This window comes from Epargyreus clarus, unplaced genomic scaffold (genome assembly GCF_041222505.1).
Source record: "Epargyreus clarus isolate Ecla_fem2 unplaced genomic scaffold, WU_Ecla_fem_2.2 ptg000014l, whole genome shotgun sequence".
Taxonomy (NCBI): domain Eukaryota; kingdom Metazoa; phylum Arthropoda; class Insecta; order Lepidoptera; family Hesperiidae; genus Epargyreus; species Epargyreus clarus.
This window is the reverse complement of record NW_027332222.1, coordinates 13,605,622-13,629,156: the sequence shown is the minus strand read 5'-3', so window position 1 is coordinate 13,629,156 and position 23,535 is coordinate 13,605,622. Positions and strand designations below refer to the sequence as shown.

The window sequence follows — 23,535 nt, the reverse complement described above, 5'->3', positions numbered from 1 at the left end:
GTTATGACTAGTGTTAAGTGAAAGCTCCTTAGTGCTTACACATGTTCATTACATAAACTTAAATATTGACAAACCGATGGATTATATTCATTCACTCAAGGCCCTATTTAATTATTTCGATTACATCTGTGAAGCTTTGATATTGACAGTTAAAATAATTTCCTAAAGAATAACAGCAAATGACACGAATGATGTAGGTATATGAAAAATAAATTATTTCTTATTTATTCCGTTCACGACTTCAAAAATATAGCCAGAATATTAAGAATTGTAAAATAACGTTATAGTGGTAGTGTTATAGTTAATACTCTTAAAGTCTGTAATTTTCTATTAACTGTAATAAACAAAATTGAATACGGATGAAATACGGCAAAAAGAAGTGGTAGTGGAAATTACTGCATTCAATAACGACGTATCTAAAACACTACATTCGTAAATAAACGAAAACTATAAAAAATGACACGTTTACCGTCAACTTATTTAAAAGCTTATAAAAAATCTTTGTCTCGTACGAATCAATAATTCTTTCGCAGGATGCGTGGTGCGATGACAGAATGCAAATGATTCGAAGAACTTGCGAGGGAAGAGTATGGCACTGTGGAAATGTTTGATGAGTAAACGAGATGGGTAAGTTAATGTAAACTTTAGGCCAACCATTTATCAGATAAGAACGGATGTCAAAAACTGTTTTCCTCAGTGCGCTGTGAGGCGCCGCGCGGACATCTGCTTACGAAAGTCACTGAAAGTGACATTTTAGTGTTAAAGAAAAGCTATTTCCACATAACGCAAGATGGCGTTCGGATCATCCATTGGAATCTTTTTGTCGTGTTTAGTAGGTAAGTGGGTCAAATTACCGTTTATAAAAATAGTGTAAACATACTTTTGGTTTTGACTGAGTAAAACCTTTATAAAATAAAACTTAATACAGGATTTCACTGAGGAATACGTATTAAAACACGTTATGCCGATTGAAGGCTATGCTATAAATAAAAATTTCTTATATTGATGACATAGTGCCCTCATCCGGTAGGCACATTCCGCTGAGCTTGTAAGTTAAATTAGGTAATGTCTGGAATGTCGCCAATGTACAGTTATTTTAGTTATTATAAATTTAATTTTAGATTTTGGCATACTAAATCTTCTTCTTAACGCTTATAGGTATCCATAACTTCCTACTTATTAATATGTATTTATTACTACTAAGTAAATCAAATTCCAGGCCAACTTTTTCATCAGCATCTAAATATTTTTTTTATTTAATTATATAAATAATATATACATTATGTATAATATTACGTAAGTTTACGTTGCACAAGGAGACTTCTTTACGATGCAAATGCATGAATCATCATAGGAATGTATTACTGATCAACGATTCGATTAATTTCGTAGCTACAAGGAAAAGACATCAACGCACTCGTTAATAATGATGTCATATTTTTTGTATTTTTCCAGTATTGGCAAACTCAGCGGAACAACTTGGAAGGAGGCCAGTGTTCCTGCCAGCGCGTACTATTGCCGAGGCTATAGTTGAGGCTGAGTTTGCAGGAGCTACAGAGTTATGCCCTGAAGATGGTTTCTTCGCGGATCCTGATCAATGCGACAAATACACCGAATGCAGGTAAATAGTAAAATATGCTAGTCATTGTAGAGATAAGTATTGATGTTACGGCCTAGTCTGTGAGGGATTCGTAGCATATTTTTTCAAATTTTATGGAATTAATTCTTAATATTTTGTTTTTAAAAATGACCTTAGTTATAGCCTTCAAAGTCTTCTTCACACGTTCTTTATTCTATCTCTAAATTGAAGCGATCAAAATTGACGAATAGTAAGGTACTCCATACTTTAGTGTTATTCGATAATATATGTAGTTTGTTTGGAAAGGTCTGGTAAGGCGAATTTTTATGGGATTTTTCATTTAAGTCCTCAGGTTTAGCAGTGCATCTGTAATAGACTTCAAATGCAACTTCTATTACATTAGGAACTAGTAACACATTTCCTAACATAACATATACATCTGTAATCATTTGACATCAAATGGACTGCATCATCATCATCAACCCATTGACCCATCTCTCAGAATGAGAAGGATTAGGCCATATTCCACCGCGCTGGCTAAGTGCGTATTGGTAGACTTCACATACCTTTAAGATTTTTATCTCTCAGGTATGCAGGTTTCCTCACGATGTTTTCCTTCGCCGTTTTTAAGCAAGTGATAATTAATTTCTAATACGCACATAAATTTGAAAATCAGAGGTGCGTGCCTGGGATTTGAACCCGGACCCCTCGATCGAGAGGCCGCGTTTCTTAACCACTAGGCTATCACTGCCGCGCGTGGTCTGCATACTTACTACATGGACTGCATACTTGGTTGCTATTTCATTAGCTCATAAAAAATGCAATAGAAATGTTGAAATTATAGATAGACACTTTTCATTTTTGTGTACCTATAGCATAGATTAGTAAAGATTACTCACTCCTAACAAGAAAATGTACCCAGTTTTTAGAATTGAAATAGTTGCGTAAAAAAGTTTCGCCACGTCTCCGTGCTAAAATGTCTCTAAAATATTTGAAATAATTATTTATTTATTATGTAAGTTACGCAGTATTAGTTATATATTCGTAAATTTTCTCTAAAAATGTTTTTATTTGTCAAGAATTAAAAAAAAAGAACTTACTAAAATAAGCCGTTTGTGGCTTCATTCAATTTCAAGGCGGCGAAGTATCTTTACTAATCTATGACCTATAGTCTACCTATTACGAGATTCTTCTTGGTTACGTAGTTTACTTGGCAACTTCATTTACTGCATTTGAATAGCCTGCTTATATGCAAGTAGGAAGGGAATGAACTTTTACTGTAATGTTTTTATATTGAAATACATTAACGTCTGGTAACTTATAGAATCGTTAGTTTTTAAGTTGTTTGCGTGTTATTTATTCATTATTCGCTTCATTTATATTCCTAACGAGTGTTCGCAATATGTATATGACCTATTTCGGAATAGACCGATTTTAATATTCATTTCATTTGCCACTTAATTATTAATCTACATTTGGCATTTTAAGTTTGACGTAATCTAGTATTTTTCCGTTAAAACCGTAGTCCTTTATTTATTTAATAAAATATCGTGTGTATGCACATCACATATACCGGTTTAACATAAAATGTTAAATACCTACAAATTAGCCGAAATCCGTTTTGCATAAATCAAAATGTCATGTTTTGTGTGTTCACATCATGTTCTTTTTATACACACAAATTATGGATGGCTTGTAGATAATTAAGGTAGCTTTGGAATTTTTGGTTTCATCACCCGATTTTAATAACTATTTGGCGCACGTAGCAAATATTTTATGTAGGTAAAGGAATAATATAGCCCGAAGCTGATATCTCTTCTTATAGGTACTGGTCAATGTTCACCACGCACATATTATGCGGAAACTTTTCAGTCTACAGGTTTTGTCACGATGTTTTCCTTATTGTTCAGAATCATAAGTGTGTGCCTAAGATTTGACGTCACGATTCTTAGTTAAGACTGAGCTATTTAATTATGCAAAAAACGTGAGATATACGTCTATTAAAATAATAAATCCACCCAATGTTTTGTCTACTACATATCGATAATTAACAATTTCTTCATTGTCATTTTTCGATCTTTGATATTCTATATCAACTTTCTTTCATGTTTCAATGTATGTTCATATTACAGGGGAGGCAAGCTTATCGAGAAACTGTGCCCTGATGGCTTGGTGTTCAATGACGTCAACCAGTACGAGGAAAAGTGCGAATTTCCTTTCAACTACGACTGTTCGGACAGGCCTAATTTACGTAAGTAATAAATTTTGAATTCATAAATGAAATAAACGTAAGTTTCTAAATTAAATAATCGCACACTAAAATGAATATATAAATACGCAGACCAAATTCAAGATTTGTCCTAGCCGGGTAGTGAACCCAGAAACTTTTGCGTGTCAGACCTTTATAGCGACCACTATGCTCGACGAATTGTTTAGTACTAGTAGTCTAGTAGTAGTAGTAGTTTGTTGCTAAGTATGAATTTAAAGAAGAAGACATACTGTGTTTAATTTATAATTTATATTGAGTTAATTGGTTTTAGTATAAACAACAACTTATGGCTCCAGTAATATAATTTATGACCGATATAATTCATACAAAATCTTCTGTTATATTTTTTGTTTTAAATAAGTAGCATATTAACATTAACAAATAAATGGCAGTAGGTATACATTATACCTAGTTATATCCTTTATATACGTATTTAATTTCCTAATAATAATTTAATCGAAGGTCAGTCTACACGTGAGTCTCACATGTTCGACATTTCGATGCGTCTGTAGTAACTAATAATCATTAAATCGTAAAGGTTAGGTTATTCGGAATAACTTTGCAATGTCACAGGAACCTTGAGCGCTGAGATGCAATCAAATATGTTCTAGCCATTCATCAATTCTGGTTATCGTATTAAATGGTCATCAAATATAGTGTCTAATGAATAAATTGAGGCTGACAGGTATTTTGCAATATAAAGTTGTTTAATAAACAATCCACGGAACCTTGCTAAATGACAGCGATACCGATAACAATTCTTAATTATAGTGTTTTTTTCTATTTTTGTGTGTAAATATTACATTTTTGATAGCCTTTTATTACCTTTGTTCGTTAGTGTAAACTATGATTTGGTTGATGGATTGCATTTGAATGATTGCAAGCAGAAAAAAATACCTACTGCATTAAATCTTTTGTAATTATATATAATAGTTATATGTGGACTTACTAAAATTTTTCACTCTTTACACAACAGAGCCTGCAAAACCATCGCGTCACTGTCCGCGTCAGAACGGCTACTTTCCCCACGAAGACTCCAAGGAGTGCGCGAAGTTCTACTTCTGCGCGGACGGCCAGTCAAACATGATCACCTGTCCTGATGGCCTGGTGTACAATGAAAAGACCGGCGCCTGTACATGGCCTGATGAAGCTAAGAAAGAAGGCTGTGGTGCTGCTCGTAAGTCCAATTTCAGAAACATATTTTCTTACCTACGTATTAGCTATTATTGGTTACGTTTTTTTGTACCATACTGAACACTGCGAGTTTCAGTTAGCCTTATACTCGTAAAGGCCGAATATACTCGTAAGTATTCAAAAAGTTGTTATTGTAAATTTTGAGTCTAAATGGTATGATTGTTTACTAACTTTGCTGCAGTAATCTAGAATATAACCATATTGTTATAATTAACCTCCTCTAACTACAACAACAAAAAAATAATTTTAATACCGTTTAATATTTTTAATATATGAAACATATTATGTAGTCTGTAAAATACTTTGTCAATTTTCACGTGTTTGTATACTTAGTCTAAATAATAAATGTACTCCCGAAGGTGTATTACGCCGTCAGATACACAAAACTTTCAAAATTTTCAGAGGTGTTAGACTTCGAGTGTCCTAAGGTGAACGTCAGCGCCGGCATGTCGCACCCTCGGTACGCGGATCCCCTTGACTGCCAGTACTACTATGTTTGCGTTAATGGGAACGAACCCAGGAGGGCTGGTTGCAAACTCGGCCAGGTCTTCGATGACGACTACAAGAGATGCGATTGGGCGAGGAACGTTCCACCTTGGTTAGTTTTCACGTTCTCTCTTTACTGTAGAATAAGTCTTTCATAACGCTCTACTAATAAATTGACGAAAACCTTCAATTTATTCAACATCTAAATTAGCTATTAGTCTATTTGATATTTAATTTTTACAGCTGTCCATGAACTATTGACATTAAATCCTTGACATTCTCAATTAGTATACGAATTCTAATGAGGTTAGCTTTAGTCTGCCACTGGATTTAATTATTTATTGCAATCTACTGCACTGAAATTGTGATAGACATTTGATAAACGATAAACGCTTTCTACACTCACAGCCCCACACTAGGATTCCCTGTATTGTGGGTGCTATGGACACACACAGAGACAAATACACAAACACGCAGACCCAGAAACAGAAATCTAAATTCATCATTTAGAAATCTGTCTGGCCGGGGATCGAACCTGGGACCCTCTGCGCGTCAGACCGGCATGGTGACCGGTCCGCCACGCGGGTCGTCAAGTCGTAGACGTAATCTATATTGCTTAAATTGCAACAATAACTATACAAGTGTTAGTTTGTAAGTAGACCTTCGAAAAATTTGACACTTAGTAATTAAAAACTTACCTATATCCCTTTATTACCTTCCTACCTTCCATTACCTACCTTACATTACTTTTATTACCTCCTACGTTCTCCTACTATATATTTACATAGGGTTACTTAGAGTGTGACGATTAAGATAAAAAATATTCTCATTTCATAACTAGATTAATAAGCGTGTTTGTATTTAAATCGATAATACTTTGTATTTTCAGTGCTGACTGGTACAAGGACCAGCTGACGGAAGCTGAGCTGGAGGCTTTAGAGCACCCTCCCAGGGCGAACCCCGCTGGCCCACACCGCCAATCTCATCGCCCCGGCAAGAACGCGGCGCTACCTGAAACCTCCTAGTTTAAGTTAATAATAAAGTAGGATTTATATAAGACAACAATGTTTTATTCACTTATTTTTCCCAGTTGAATCTGTTTCTTTTTAATGTCATAAGATTTTTCTTCTTAATTTGTTATTACTTTTATATGAAACATTTTTTTCTATTCATATATTATCCTATTAAACAGTCCTTATAATGTTTAAAATATCTAAAAAAAAGTCATCGGACGCACAAAGAATAAATTTGACGCCAGAGCGGCAGCAGCCGAAGCGACTGTTCAGAAGTTTAAGCCATAACATGGTTATACACGAGGATACTTAGCAGTAATTTGGCTGACAGTCTAATGGACAACCAGGGATAAAAATTGTGCTCATGTAACCCAAATCTATTACAGTTTTGATACGTAAGTAAAGTAAGAACAGGAGTATTGGAAGGGTCTCAGATGAAAAAATAACAATTGCTATTTTTAGTGTTTTATTTTTTATACATAAACCTTTTTCTATTTACATGTCAATTCTTTTTTGAAAATATATTTACACAGGTCCATCTGGTACAGTATAAGGGGTATAACAAAATATATACTTTATTACTACGGTAACTAATATCACGCTCAAATGGTCGGTATTTGGTAACATTAAAAGGTAAATTCATAAAGTTTTGCGTTGAGTAAAAATGTAATAACTGAAAAATATAAACTTTTTATATCGTAAAAGTGAGTATTTTCTCAAAGCGAGTGAATTATCAATAGAAATAAATAGGAATCGGTGGAAAAATTCCATTTTGTGCTGTTTAAAACTTAGAAAAACAGTGTTGGAAGACGAAAACGACGTTTTAATAATTGGAAATAGATAATAGACTTTTTTATAACGCATACTTTGATATTTGCAGTATCAATAACTTATTATGTAATCTTAAAATTGTTTGAGCGAATGATCTCACTTTCAATATTCCATCCTCACATTTTAATGAAGTTGGTGATAATTATGTAGGCACTACGTATCCACAGGTACGCGATACAAGAAATTAGGTTTGTTTTGTCGTTTTCGTCTTAAAACACCAATTCGTCTGCGATTACGCGTGTCCACAATGGGGCACCAGCTCAGGGTCTTCACACGTCAAGCTCTGGTCGTCGAACACCTTGCCTTCACCGCAAGAGATCAGACGCGGGTGGCCCTCCACACAAGTTATCAACCTGTGGCAGTCTCCGGGTACGGGGAAGCGCGGGAACGGCCAGAACTTGGCTGACTGGGTGTTCGCGGGCACTTTGGTCGGGCATTTGAAGCCAACGACCGCTGTTGAAGGAATGACACGTTAGCGTGAAGTATGTATTTCACTGAGCAGGCAATGTTTTTGTTAGAAATTCTGTTTGTAATTGTGTAATTGAGTTATGATCTTACGATGTATTATTGTACGAGAAAAAAATCTCTCCTCCGCGTATACTTTAAACTTATCATTTACAACGTTCTTACTAGATTTTTACTACGTATATCTATGTTTAACTTGTTTATACGATCCGGATAAAAATATGGGCAGAAGTTTTAACAAAGGTTTTATTGATTTTATTTTTTTTTTTTTTGTAAAAAATACGTTTCATTTACAATTGATATTATTATATTTGTAAAATTCCACTCAGTAGTAGTAGTCACTTTAATCAATAAACAAAAAGTTTAACTAAAATATAAATTGAATTGAAATGTACCTATAACATGTTCGTTTGAAGTCATATCCACATTTTACTACTATCATCAAACAATACTATTAAATAAATGCTATACATTACCTTCTGGGTTACAGAAAGGTTGGAGTAAGTCGGGCCAATTGCATCCATGGGTGCGCTCGTCGTATACAAGACCAGGAGTGCAGGGCTCTTGGTGAGGGACCCCGAAAGCGCACTTGAGGTAGCTGGTGGAGCACTCGTCGCTGTCTGGGTAGATGCCAAACTGGTACTCGCAGCCAGGAGTCGAGATTGGTGTCACTGAAATAATTAAGAGTTGTTGTTATGAAATATGTTTTGTCAAAATACTAGTACTAGTTGTTTATAATACTTAACGACGATATGCTCAACTTTTACGCCAGATAGAAATCAAAATAATATGTATTTAAATCAAATATTTAAGTGTATTTTGTCTAGAAGGCAAGACTATCCCTTTTACTGTGGTAGGCCTGATTTATTCTACTACTACATGCTATTTCATATGGCTAGATAGGCAATACAAATTAGAGGCCAACCAGTGACAGTTTTATGAGTGCAACCCACTAGCAGTAGTTCGCAACAACACTGTAATGTTCTTTGAAGCACGGAAGTGTTTATGAAATGTTACCAGCGGTCACAATCTAACAGTCGACTGAACCCGACGTTGCTTAAATTTGCAAATCAGTTTCGATGTCTGCAAGTCTCGGGTTACAAATGCGTTGCCACTCACATTATTAATGATTTATATGTGTCTCTCCTGCATCATACAAATTAAAATAATGGCAATATTGGCGCAATATTCTTATATTATAGAAGGCTACTTCTATATTATAAAAAATGCATGCGAGCATGCAGTCGACCTAAAGGTGTTTCTACTGTCCATGGACACCTATAGTGAACTCCAGAAAAGAATTCTACCTGTGGTTGGTCACAGATTCGTTGCTACCCCTGAGGACTAAATTAGAATGCCTAAGTTGATCTCCCATACCACTCTATTTAACCAGAAAAAGCTGTTAACATTGCTGTTATTAAACAAAAAATTAATAGGTGTGGCGTTGGTACCTATGAAGTCGAGCTATAAAGGATCCTACCACCACTACCAAATACTTACAATCAGCCTTCCTATCCCCGCAGTCCACAGCCCAGATGTAGTTGCAGTGGTTGTGCACAGCGCCCTTGCCGTCGAACAGGAGTCCGTTCTCGCAGGTCTCCACCGTCAGGGTACCGTTGGTGCACAGGAAGAACTGGTCACACAGTTCTGGGTGGGCGTAAGCCTGGAATTTTTAAAAAATATAAAGGTTTTGAATCTAATCATATTAAGAATATGAACGCCTGTTCTGAACGATTTTATTTTTTGGTCCAAAAGTGATTGGCAAAGAATGATTATAATATTTCGTCTGTCTTTTAACTAATTAATTACAATAAAAATAAGTATATGCAGTTTCTAAATTGTATTTACTACTCTTTCTAGATAATGTTTTGTTTAGTTGCATGTATTGGGGTTTTTATACCAATTACATTTATTACTAAAATATAAATACAGGTAAATTACATGAAATGGAAAATTTTAAATGTCTTTTGTTATGTTTACCTGTACTCCATATTGCTCTGGACATTCGGGCGCATGGTCTAGCAGGATACCCGCTTGAACTGAAATAGAATAAAAATACAGTTAATTAAGTATGTATAAAACATTTGATTATAATGTAGAAATAGTAAATGACCATACAGCCCAGTTAGTAAGTAGTTGATGTCACCCATTGGCATATACATAAGTTTGACCTCAGATAAAATAAGATTCCTGTCAGAGGTATGTGATAAGTATGTGATTAAAGGTGGTAGAACCCTTTGTGGTTCAACTCCGGCGGCACCACCGCCACACCTATTTCTACCTAATAACAGCCGTGTAAGGCGCTGCTGTGTTCCGGTTTGAAGGGTGTGGTAAGGGAGACAGACTTTTCCGAGGCGTTCCAGCTTAGTCCTCAGGGGCGCATCTGTGGCCGACCTCAGGTAGGAATATCTAATCCTATCTGGGGTTGATTACAGATGTCCATGGGCGGCAGTAGCCACTTACCATCAGGTGGACTGCATGCTCTTCTGCTACCCTTATATTATAAAAAAAAATCAAAACTTCCTTATCACACATTCACTGAAGTAATTGCAGTTTATTAGAGATGGACCATTAATAGCATTGTAGCAACATGGTCAATCATTTCCTAGATCTCCCATGATTGCGAGATAAAGCCATTAATTAGTCATACATTATATATTAATTTTATGAACAATTTTATTTCATAATTATTTCCAAGATAGATTATTACTAAATCCGAGTAATTTATTAGTCTATTACTTCGAGTAATACAATTTTCAAATTATCGATGACCTATGATTGAAGTCTTTAATTATTGATCACGCACTTCTAATTAAGAGAGGTTATCACTTTCATATAAATAATGCATGTTGTTACCACGTGAAGCGTGACCGTTGGCCAGCCCTGGCCGGTTACCGCTGATTGTTTCATTAGCCTATTAGCAATACTGTTTCGTTTTTGCTAAGCAAGGTCACTCCTTTTCTGTTTTAAAGTTATGTAGTTGGTAAAAATAAATTTAATACTACTTCATGTAGACTTGACACAATTAATTTATAAGTAGACCTGAAATTAATTGTTATTGCTGTCATGTATTTTTTTAATTTGTAGGTTATAAAGAAACTGATATTTATTTACACGTCAGGAGTTATTTTAAGCTGAATTTGAAATAATGGCATAGTTAAATTATAATTGAATTGTTCTGAGTAATATCAGTATTTAGATTGTACTTCAAATTACAAATAACCTGTAGCTACAGTGTGATGTTTTATACTCGTAATATGTAGATATAAATTGTCGAAATACGGGACCACGTTTTAATAATATTCAATAATTTTACTTACTTCTTAATAATTTTACTTACTTACTTACAAAACTTTAATTAATCATAGCACATTCATTTAGGCACATTAATTTTGTAGCAACATTTACCATCGCTACCAAAATACATTTTAGTTAAGATATGACTATAACTTACGTATAATAGTGTTATGCTGTACATAAATTAACTGCGCTATATCAGACACATCTCGACCAATATCTCGTGAGGTTCTGTCACGATATTGCTATGATGCATCATCAAAGACTTTTACTTTTATGTTAGGTACGTTAATACTGTACACATGAGTTTGTATGTCTTTTTGTTTTAAAACAAGAAGACATTGTAGTGAAGGAAATAAAAGATAATACGTAAAGACGCTAAGCATTAAGCTAAATATTTTTAGATTTGATCTTCGAAATTCAATATATCATAGGGATGTACTACTTGAGTTGAACAATTAAATTTGGAACTAATTTTAAGCACTAATGCCATAGTTTTAGATATGCCTTCTGTTTTAAATGTAAAAAAATGGTGTTCTAGTTAATGACATCTTGGAGTTAATGTAATGAAAAACTGATGTTTAGTGTTTATCATCACGTATCATCATCATTAAAATATATGAGTAACTTATTAAAAGATACATCAATGGAAACACGTACGTATTAAGTAACAGTATGGAGATAAGCACACATCTATTTGAATAGAAAGTTTTTATAAATCAAAGTCAATGATCGAAGGAGCTACTATGAGTCGCTCATCTCGGTTACTAGTGAGTCGTGAGTCGACGTCACGACATCGTGGATCTCGGCCATTAGACGAGTACCACCGGGGACTTTTACTTTTGTTTACTATGTTTGTTCAATGTTTGCTATGTCTAGTTTTGCAAAAAATATTTTTGTTAATTTCTTTTTTATCTTGTATAATACGTTATTGTATGTTTGTTAAATTAAGCTTATTAAACATTATTAGTCACTTGTTTCAATGATAAAGGAAAATGTAGTGAAAATCCCTATTGTCACATGTTTATAAAAAGGCAAGTTAGTCTAATAAACCGTATACAATAAATTCATTTTCATTATAAATTCACCAATATTTGTGTAAAGTGAAATAATGGGTAATTTTAATACGAAGTAGATTAAACTGCGGAGACAATAAATAGCACACATTACAATTTTATATAAATTTGCACGAATACAGATAATTGAAATATAAACCATTCAAGCTATATTTCTCTCAGTTATTTTATAGGATGTAGTTAAAGAAATAACGCTCAATCATTTGTAATTAAAAACATCATGTTATTTATATATCATATTAATTAAATCGTTTGAATAATTACGATGTTAACCGTAAAGTTATTAGTCATTAATCATAAAAAAAGATTTTATTCATTAAGCAGCCTGCTATTCATATCCGTGAGTGGGTGATAAATATAACTTTTACTACTGACTAATAAAAAAAATATCTCGGTACTAATAATTTCAACGACCTTGTCGCTGTTACTAAATGTCCCACATTATGTCCAAGCTGTCGGTCAGTATGTGTCACGGCGCTAAAATGTTGCTTGGGTTACTTTTTTGTGAAGTCGTACCTTTTTGACATTTTATGAAATTATATATTTTTTTACTAAAATAAGCATCATCACAAGCATATCTCCATCAGTATCCTTAGCATGAGTTTTTACAAAAACGACTGTTTTTGTATTTTTTCACGTATTTGCCCCTAGCTGACTGTATCAAAACTAATACAAAATGTATGGGAAATACATAAACAAATACAAAAACAGTCATCTTTGTAAAAAACGGAAATGCACATGGACGTATTAACCTCAAATGGTATTGGAAATTCATCTGTAAGTGGCCACGTATTTTTTCCTATACTAAAGATTAAGGTAATACGCATCGGTGTTTGTCTTAAGGCGAAAAAAATACCCTTTACATTTTAGGTCTTCATATAAAAACACAATGCAGCACAAAATTAATTTGCAATAACTCGTGTTAAGATTCTGTTATAATGAGAATAGCTCAGAGCAAAAACAAGTCGGTAGTGCGGTGCATAGATTGTCAATCACCGCGGCTTTATTAAGCAAGCCCTAGATTATGTTTAGCAAATGGTTTCGAAATGTTACTGACCATTATAATATGAGCACCCAACAGCTTAGCAATTGTTTGCAATGAATTATAAATTTCTATATGTTATATGGGCTCAGTTAATAAACTTTTAAAAATACTATATTTTCTGTTTTACACGGTTCTATTGAAATGTTGTCGGTTTAATTATAATGACAATTAATGTTCTTTGCCTGGGTTAACGAAAGATTTTTATGATCAGGCATGCCTTTCTCTGGCCTTTACATATATAAAACTTATATAAGTAGAATTATTTGTATCATAAATATTTTAATGAAAAATATGAAGCTCGCATATGCGCATGGATTGTGCATATGCCAAATTATGGTCGAACGCATACACTTACAGCTATTGTCGTTTTTTCTTTAAGATCAGTAGTGATATATATCACCTTTCAGTTATGTATTGACTCTGATGGGACCCTAAATATAAACATTATGTAGTACCATGGTACTGGAACATAATCCATATAAATTTGTTACATTATTATATATCTTAAGTCTTATCAGTTGCAACATAATCGTGATCAAGTATTACTTAAACTTGCAACATAAACTTTTGTTCCCATTTCAATTTAAATACAGCGAACGACACAAAATGCAGACCTACTTTAGTAGCAACTTTCGTAAGGACTCAGACATAAAATATATATTTTGCTTTACAAACAATGATACATTTTAGTGGCCGGTGGAGGCAAGCGAAAGTAGTACTACCGAGTGGTCAGCCTTGGTGCGTACGCAACGGTCTGGCCGGTGCTCGGTCCGATAGTTCTTTTAGATTAGATCATAGATAATACGTTAGAAGTAAGAACATAATAGCACTCAAATATTTTTCTTCACAATTAACTCAGTTAATTTGGGAGAATACAAATTAATGAATAATTCATAGATGTATCTGAGTTTATTAACGTTATATTTATATGTACTTTAAATAAATGTAATTTGACATAAAATGTTTTGTGCTGCAATTATAAAAGGATAACTTTATGGCTGATGGTGGCAGAACATTTTGTGGTTCGACTCCGGCGGCACCACCGCCACACCTTTTTCTGCCTCATAACAGCAGTGTTAAGCGCTGTTGTGTTCTGGTTCGAAGGGGAGACATAGTCATCTCATGCTTTCCAAGTTTGTCCTTAGGGGTAACAATACATCTCTGGTTGATTTCAGTTACGACTCTAATCTTATCTGGGGTTGATTACAGATGTGAACCAGTGACCACTTTCTATCAGATGCACTGCTTGTACGTAATAGCAAATTAAACTTCATAATTATATAGCTAATAAGTATAAGTAATGCGAAATTAATAGTAACAGTATTGCATAGTGTGTGTTCCGAGTTCATAGGCCTGAACTCAGGTGAGGCGAAAGTGCTGACCTGTGCACTGACATTAGCTTACAGTAGATTAACCTTTAATGTTGTTTCTTGAATGGTTTGTTCGAACTATGTAAACATAAGGACAGGTTCATTGACTTCATTGTTTAAAATATGCAGACAAGAGTCTGTTATCTGTAGGTGTCCTACAATTACTTTTTTAAACCTCTTTTGTTCCATACGCTTAAGTGCAATTACATTTTATCTATCTCTCTATGTTACATATATAGTTGTCGTAATCATAAAACTCTAACATACCTGTTTATAATGTATCTAATCCGATGTCTTTTTCGAGGTTCTCCATTACGGAGAAATATATAAACAAACACATCTTTCTATTTATAATATTAGTTCAGATTTATTGTATCAATAATTTTCGATCTAAACACTTGCCACTTTCAGACAAAAAAGCGTATAGATAACATATCTACCAAACTACATAATATACAACAAAAATATATGAATCTACACAATTTGTAAACGAATTCTTTAAGCGATGATGGAAGTTTGATAATAAGATTACAAAACCGCGGAAGGCGCAGTGAAACCTGTTTACGAGCATCTCGACTTTACGTAACAGCGGAAACCGTTGACATCCTTGTGTGCGATTTGTTTAGGAATGCTGCGTGTACAATGTTTGAAACTAAGATTTAATGATCAACGTGATGGAATACTAAGTCTAGATCCTAATTGTGAGTCTAGAATTGTACGCTTCGTTGTATATAAATTATTTAGATCGACAAAAGGAGTTATTTCAGACAAAACGACAGTTTAAAAAGATTTAATAAATGACTTATCTTAGACGCTTTTATGTGTTTAATTAAACCATAATTATATGCATAATGTTGGTTTCATACTACATTTTATGTAATATACATAAACTATAGAAAATAAGTGCATACGTTCCTCTGAAGGTATGCACTATAGAAATAGTGAAGTATAGATTTTAAAGGTGTACGTACGTTGTAAACACCTTCCAATATATAAAATCTATGCCACCTATTTGGAATAATATTAAAGATTTATATGTTTTTCAACCTTGTAATAGATTCTTAAATTCAAAATTAGAATGACACAATGATATTTATAGAGGATAAATATATTTTTTTTATAAAAAGAATATATTTTTGGTGGATACATCCATGACTTATATTTAATACCATAAACTTTACTGTCGCTTAGAAACTTTATACTCACGAACTAACAATCATTATTAATGCGATAAATTACTGTAATCTACTTGAATTATTAAGCTATTAATAATATGAAATACAAATATTAAACATAATAAAGAGATCCCACTAACAGCCACGATCTTTTGCAATTTATCTATCAGAGGTTGCGTGCGCATGTTATCTCGCGCGTTGAACTCTTTTGTATGAACAATAAGTCTACCGTGATTTCCATCCTAATCGAAGCAATTATATTATTATGACGCTTTGCCTGCAATTACCGCTTGATATAGTGCTATTGTACATATTGCGTGAGTTGGATACATATATACTATATTTAATTGTCTGTGATAATTTAAAATGATACTGTCGTTTTTTTGTTATAGATAGAATAGTAAAAATATAATAGAATAGTATTAAAATATAACAAATAATATATTACAGAACATTATTGATGACCGACGTTTAGGTATTAAATTGAGTTTTCCAGTTTCAGGAGTATTGCCGAATTGATTTCTTATTATATATTACACAATATTTTTTCCTTTTATTATAAAGATAAAAACGTTATATTAAAACATACAAAATCATAAAAAATGATTTTGTTGGTTTTTACCAAAAAATATAATGTATTACACGAATTGACTAAAACATATAGCCTCATTTCATTTTTAATTACGTTTAATTCATCTTGTTGCAAAGTGAGCACTGAACCTAAAGTGACCTTTAACACAATCCGAGCCCTTAAACTTTAACTTAACAGAGTGAAAGTAACGCGATATTTCTGAAAGCGCGGTAATCAATTCACAAAGGAGCTTGGTTTATGCAACACTAAATGAAATATGTTAATTAGTTGCGATAAGAACATTAACTTGATTTATGTATGAAATTGCATATAATTCTTAATTATCAGGTTTGAGTTCAGATTCATAATTTAGTTTACAAAAGTTTATTGTAAATTAAGTACTAGATTGATGAAAATGAAAATATCTAAGAACTCTAATAGATAGTTATAATAATTTATTGTTGTGATAGCATCAGAATATAATATTATCGACACTAAAAATATTATATTCACGAGTATAAAATAAATTAAATGTAATGACAAAATTAATTTTGTCCAGTTCTCTGCGTGTGTTTAGATCAATACTACATATTTCTTATTTTTTCTTTACTTACTCTGTAATTTTATTTTAAATACTCTGTACATCCGTCCCGATAGCTTTGTTTCCGGTGGGTTTGCGTGACAATTATTACACGTAATGTCACGCGTACAGCCACGAGTTAAAGTTAGTAATTCAAGTCCACGAGATTTAACTTTTCCTGGTTGTGAGCACGCATTGTTATTGTCTTGTCTATTTTTATGTTCGCTATACGATGATGCATAATTATAAACTTTTGACAATTTAAAGTAATTTAAGAGTATTCGAATATATATACTTGGACAAGTACATTGAAAATGAAAAATATAAAAATGTGACATGTGAAGATATTAAATATAAAGTTAGAATTTAGAGGACAAAAAATAAAAGATCAAGATATACATATGCGTATAAGCATTGGACAAAACAAAGAAACAAACAGGCAGAAAAAATGCTAATATATATTTTCTTACACCGCTAATTAATGTAATAAGCATAACATTTATAGTTAGCCGTCATAATTCACAGACACGGTTCTTACGGTAACATACAAATTGTTTAAATATTTTTTCCTCGCCGGTCAACCAACATACAGCATACATACAGCAGGTGTGGGCCTTGAGTATGGAACAAACGCCCGATTCCGGCCCCCTTTCCAATCGTTGGGCAACAGTTAACGCTTGAAGGAAATTATTGGCTCTATGTACAACAATTAGTCAGAGGTCGTGTATAACATTTATATCAATTATTATGTGTATCACTCGTACGAGTTTGTAAATAATTGGCAAAGTACGAGTCGAACGTACATGGAGGATCCCGTGACCCCGTCCCATATTGTTTTTATTTTTAGTGTTTGTTGTTATAGTGGTCACCTTTATACATACTCTGTAAAAAATCAAGTGGCTATCTATTACGCTTCAAGAGGAAAAGTCCTGCGCCAGAGATCGGACAGCTTAGTAGGGTTCCGATTTTACTCTGGGTACGGAACGCTAAAAAGCTACTCCTAAATTGAATTGAGTTACAATTCTTTGCGGTTGAACTGCGCCGGCATTTATTTCTATCTCAAAACTGCAATGTTTCCGTTGCTGTCATCTGGTTTAGAGGATGTGGTAAGGCAGGTTGCAATGCATCTATGATTTTTGCAACATTTGTAGTTCAATGTTGTGTTATAATTTGTGTTAGAATAATATTATTATTCTTTTGAAAAATTAAGGTCATCTCTATCTATTTTGTTTCACTTTACCGTTATGCCATTTGAGTACATTAATGTACAGTAATTCTTTATTATAAAGTTGCTTATTTTTAAGTTCTCAGAACCAAGTTAGGCTTCAGTTGCTTGAACTGAATTGCAATAGATATCGGGGTCAATAATTCGGGCTAAGTTACTTATGCATTACTTAATGACAACGCACTATAAGTGTAAAAACGTAACATTGGTTAATAACCTAAATTGTACAAAATAGAAACGATTTAATGTTACTAGGTGATCGCCTTCAAAACAATTTTGATTAAAATATAAAGGATTTAGTGTGATATTATTTTCTGCAATATTAATAAATTTACAACACATCAAAGACTTTTAAAATCAAAGAAGCAGACTATTTTGTTACCACTGATTGTTTTAATTCATGTCTAAGTAGTTCATTAATGTGTGTTACAAGAACAACAGATAACTCTGACAATGTTATAGTTTTATATTTATTTTCAGTCAGTCGTTTCGATATTTATGCAATATTTGTTCAGTTCATTGCAAACCGTAAATATGATTTATTATCTGGTTGAACCTGTCGATACGAAAGTAAAAGTAATGCTATACATTACTTACAACTGTGCCACTTAAGGAGCAAAGACCTCTTAACACACTATCTGTAATTGTAGACTGGAATGGGTACCAGAAATTTGCAAATATCCAAATGAATGCAGCGCCTACAAGTTTCATTAATTCGCTCTAAATTTAGTTAAAGGGTTTAAAGATAACTCTATTTAAATGTCATATAGTACGTGCGTATAGTTTAAAATGCTAACAGATTACTATTTAAAAGAATTTAATCAAAACATTTATTACGTAATGTTTAGTTACCGTAAAACTGCAATTTGTTTTTGCAATATTTTTGTATGAAATATAATGGTGATATCAATTTACTAATAAATCCGTTATGAAATAATATTAACTAACCACTAATTAATTAATAAAAATAATTGAAGTTACGATAAAATATTAAATATTTTAAATTATTTAAGTATAAGTTATAATTGAAAATATACACATTTTATTCATTGACGCCTAATAAAATATTATGTACAAAACCTAATTATTTTTATATTTTTTGTAATAACTCAATACTATATCGTGATAATTATTACTGGTTAACTCATTCAAAGAATATTTATTTAATATAGCATATAATAAGCAACGATGTAAGAGAATTACAATGTTTCAGTAATAAGATACTAATTAGTCTTGTATAATCCGTCTTCGTGATTTTAACTACCATCACTTCCTACTTAGCATGCAAACGAAACGTTTTCAAAATGATAGCGGTGGTTAACTCTCACTCGAAAAAGTCTAAAATCAGCAAATATTAAATTGTTTATCTTAGTTTTGCTTGTTTATGTGCAAATAGGACATTATTAAAACGTTTTTGAAGTCTCATTATATTTTTTAGACCCCGGATTATAGACTATCTAATACAATACAATCTTAAGTTGGGGGTTAAACTCCTTAAAATATCGACAAGTTTATGTATAACAATTTTCGTTATGAGCGTTTTCGGTATGAGCTTAATTAAACTATCTTGTCCTTGATCTATTAAAGTATTATATTTAAAATATATCTTTCGAATTACGTTTCAAATTTAAATTAAATAAATATCAACATATTCGAAATTAATTTATCTATTATAAAACCTATTACGAAAGATAAGTAATAAACTTTTATGGAGTTCGATAGAACATTAAAGTTATGAACTTTTGACCGTAAATTCCATTGGTTCTCGTAAAGAACCTTTTGATAGTGACGTTACGCAATCTATTCTTAACTTTTTACATAACGCCGTGACAAACTACAAAATGTTTAAAGCATTAGACAGATTCCGCAAAACGGTAAGTGAAAGTATTATTAAATTTGATTATTTATGAGCATTCGATGTCTTTTTTTCTCTTCTTATTATTTCATTGTTTTTTCAATTTCATCATAAATTGTTTTAACTTGAAGGTATACTTAAAATATTATGCTTAGTCCTTTTCGAAGTAACTACAAATTTTTTCGACAATATCTTATCTTTGTAATAATTTTTGTAATTTTTAGTTTTTGTTTGGAATGATAGAAGAGTAAAAAAGTGGAATTTTATAATTTACGAAGTTATCAAGATCATCGTGATGTAATCTTAAAAATTGTATTTGATTGATGAGATATTGTTTAAATGTGTGTTTCCGATCACGTTTGTTATGTGTATGATAAATATCATTCACAATATTGATAAGGATAGAGATCGTGTTCTTAGTTATTCTTCACAAATATGCACGTGAAAACAGCATAATCGGTTCATTCATATGGTATGTAATAGATTTGTTATGTATATTTTACATGTATCTGCTTCAGTTTTGGGACTACTGGTATCGTATTAATAATGAAATACGTATGCTTTGAATATGTGACATGACATGTTATTTAATAGTTATCTTAGCATTGAATGAAGCTTTTATTAATAGTAGTCTGCTAATGGATGATTCTACTTTACAAGGTTTGCTTAGGATAAGAAATATTTGATATATGTACAATTTACATAAGAAAATAATACATTACAAAACGATTTTAGTAATCTATACTATTTTGTTAATAACTCGTAAGTTATCGCTCTTTACGAATTAAAAGTTACAAGAACTAGTTGATATTTCCGCGATCATCCAGTCCACTCGAAATACTGGTTCCATTTATTATGTAAAAATAATCAAATCTCATAACTAAAGTAGGCTTGCGGCTTTTGGTCATCGCGTTGTATAATTCTGTAATTACGAAATCTTCATAATCAATCATCCTTTTGATTGATCTGTTAAAATAAGCAAGCTTTATTTAAGTCGTATTGTAAGGACAAGTTTTGTCTGAGTCCAGTGTATTTCAATTTTTTTCATGACACTATCGCAAGACCCCCATAGAATACAGAAATAATTCGACCCGTACCCTTCGTTATTTTCATTCTGTATTTTACAATATTATAAAAATCAAATCCGCACAATATTTTATATGCTTTCACATTTATATTACAAGCATTGGTTAAATACATAACTAAATGCCACCAAATGTCCTTTGAATGTCATTTATTTATTTATTCTGGGGGTAGTCTCCAGACCTGAACAAGAAACATTGATGCAACACTACTTAAAGGTATATGGATATTTTGGTGAAATTGAAATTAAATTAGGCTAGTTCATACGTTATAAAGCTGATGAATGGAATTCTTCGTTTGAATAGTTGGGAAGCGCACATGTATTTGAGTTTTAAAAATGTTCTCCAACTTTGAGAACAGCTTTTGAACTACTTTTTGTTCAATATAGAGAAGTAATCATTGTGAGAAAATACATTTATCCAGCACTTGGCCGGTAGCTGATAATAAAATTATCTAACCTTAAATACAAAATTACCTACAAAATTACCTTACAGTAGTTACAAAAGTCACAACAGTATAAAGTGGACGACGACATGTTTTAATCAAAAAGTCTTTAAATATTCTTTGGTAGTATAGACCATAGAGTTAAAAATAATTCAATTCATTATGCAATCATTGTCTTTGTAAAGTAAATAATTCAGATAATAATTAAGATGTCCGCTAGTTAGATTGAAACCCGTTTCTATATCCGGTTATGATAAGTGAATATTAAAAACGTTACCTAAGTATATAAGAACAAAAAATATATACGCGACGAATAGATAACCTCTTTCTTTTAGGAATATATCCTGTTGTAAGAAGTGACTAAAAATAATATAAATATGAATATTCGTTACAAAAATGTTCTATTTTAAAATGTGTTTAAACTGATTATAAAACTTTGTTGTTAGCTTTAGCACGAATGGGCAATTTTGCTCAACATGTTTTGTGTCTAATTCACACACCTTTGTCTTTTTAGTTTTTAGTTTAGTTCCATTCGACCTTTAGTTGACACAAACAAGACTCAGGTATGTAATATATAAATATTGGACGGAGTATGACCACTACGTTGAATCTTAAGCTAAATTTATGCATTGTACAAAAATCTTAAAGACTGTTAGAATATCAATGTCCAAAAATATATAAGTAACACATTATTGTTTAATATTGCAATTTATAATCTAATTTTAAACTGTTACAAAACTCCCACGAAATAGTATTTTATTAGTTAACTTTAAGTAAAGTACATCACCCTATGTTTTGGTTAAGGCTGTAGTTCTAAATCAAGAACGTTTACCAAAGATGCCCTTCTACAACTATAATTAAGTTGTGTAAGACAACGTGAATAGGTAAACTAATCCTCAATGTTATTAAACTCAACTACTGCTTCCATGCCCTTCTAAGATAAATAAAGTCTAAGATACTTCTTTGTGATGAATGTAAGGAAATAAAAATCCAAATAAAGTAATGATACTATAAATACACAATAATACAATACTAAAAATACTGAACCATAGAATAATTCTTCAATTTGACAATCTAATCTAATGGTATACTTATAAGTGTTTGTAATACATATTTACTATACGTAAAAAAATATGTGAAGTCCACTAATTTGATATCCTTTGACTGTGATCTGATTCTTCTAACTTAGAATAGAGACACGTGCCCATCAGTGGGATTTGTCATATATCCAAGAAGGGTTATTACCACTGTGTGTTACAATTTACAATACAGCTTCCGTAACCACAGATACAAACAAAAAAATAAGTGTCTCACCACATCCAAAAGCCGCGATCAATAGCACGAACTGCACTGTCGTCATCGTGTGGTGTGTACGTCCGCGTGGTGAACCGAGCCCGACAGCACTGGAGCGCGCGCCGCCGCCCAGCGGCCGCTACGGCGATCCTTCGCCCAATTCATACCAACGGACCTTTACTTTCGATGTGACAATATTTTGGCAATGGTTTAAATCTACAAGTTATCGTCACATCATACTGTATGACTGATTTATATATTTACATTTATTTATTTATTAATAAGTTGCGCTAACAAGCTTAACACTGTTAGGTATTGATGGGTAAATAATTTGAATAAAATAATGAAAGGCTTTCTAAGTGCCACAGGTGCAATCTACATGTATACATAATTGTTTGTTATTGATTTACGTCCCTTTGAAATATTTTTTCTATTTTTTTTTCCGAAAATTCAGCCTTGCTTTGAAGTTTTAAGCTTGAAATTTCATCTGATATTTGCAATGTATTTTATAAAGGAAGTGTGATAAATTAGTGAGAGTTTTAATACAACTTACGAGTACATGGGATTTTCTATTGAAATTACGTCGCGTTCGGATAAACAATGTTTCATTACGATTGGTCCAGTACTTTTTGAGATATTTAAATGTTATCTAATGAAAGATGCATGATTTCGTCAAACATCTGT

At 32.4% G+C, this 23,535-nt stretch overlaps 2 protein-coding genes across 2 annotated transcripts; one reads left to right on the top strand and one right to left on the bottom strand.

Moving 5' to 3' along the window:
• Positions 1-676: 676 nt before the first annotated feature.
• LOC140746924 (protein obstructor-E-like) lies at positions 677-6,593 on the top strand. Its single transcript, XM_073079083.1, has 6 exons — positions 677-836; positions 1,456-1,621; positions 3,712-3,830; positions 4,825-5,025; positions 5,445-5,640; positions 6,418-6,593. Exons 1-6 carry the CDS (start codon positions 791-793, stop codon positions 6,551-6,553), a joined length of 864 nt encoding a protein of 287 aa, XP_072935184.1. The 5' UTR covers positions 677-790; the 3' UTR covers positions 6,554-6,593.
• Positions 6,594-6,994: 401 nt separating this feature from the next.
• Positions 6,995-23,000, bottom strand: LOC140746925 (protein obstructor-E). Its single transcript, XM_073079084.1, has 5 exons — positions 22,873-23,000; positions 9,818-9,876; positions 9,338-9,500; positions 8,314-8,508; positions 6,995-7,825 (listed from the first exon to the last, which is right to left on the bottom strand). The coding sequence occupies exons 1-5, from the start codon at positions 22,916-22,918 to the stop codon at positions 7,605-7,607; spliced, it is 684 nt and encodes a 227-aa protein (XP_072935185.1). The 5' UTR covers positions 22,919-23,000; the 3' UTR covers positions 6,995-7,604.
• Between the last annotated feature and the right edge of the window lie 535 nt (positions 23,001-23,535).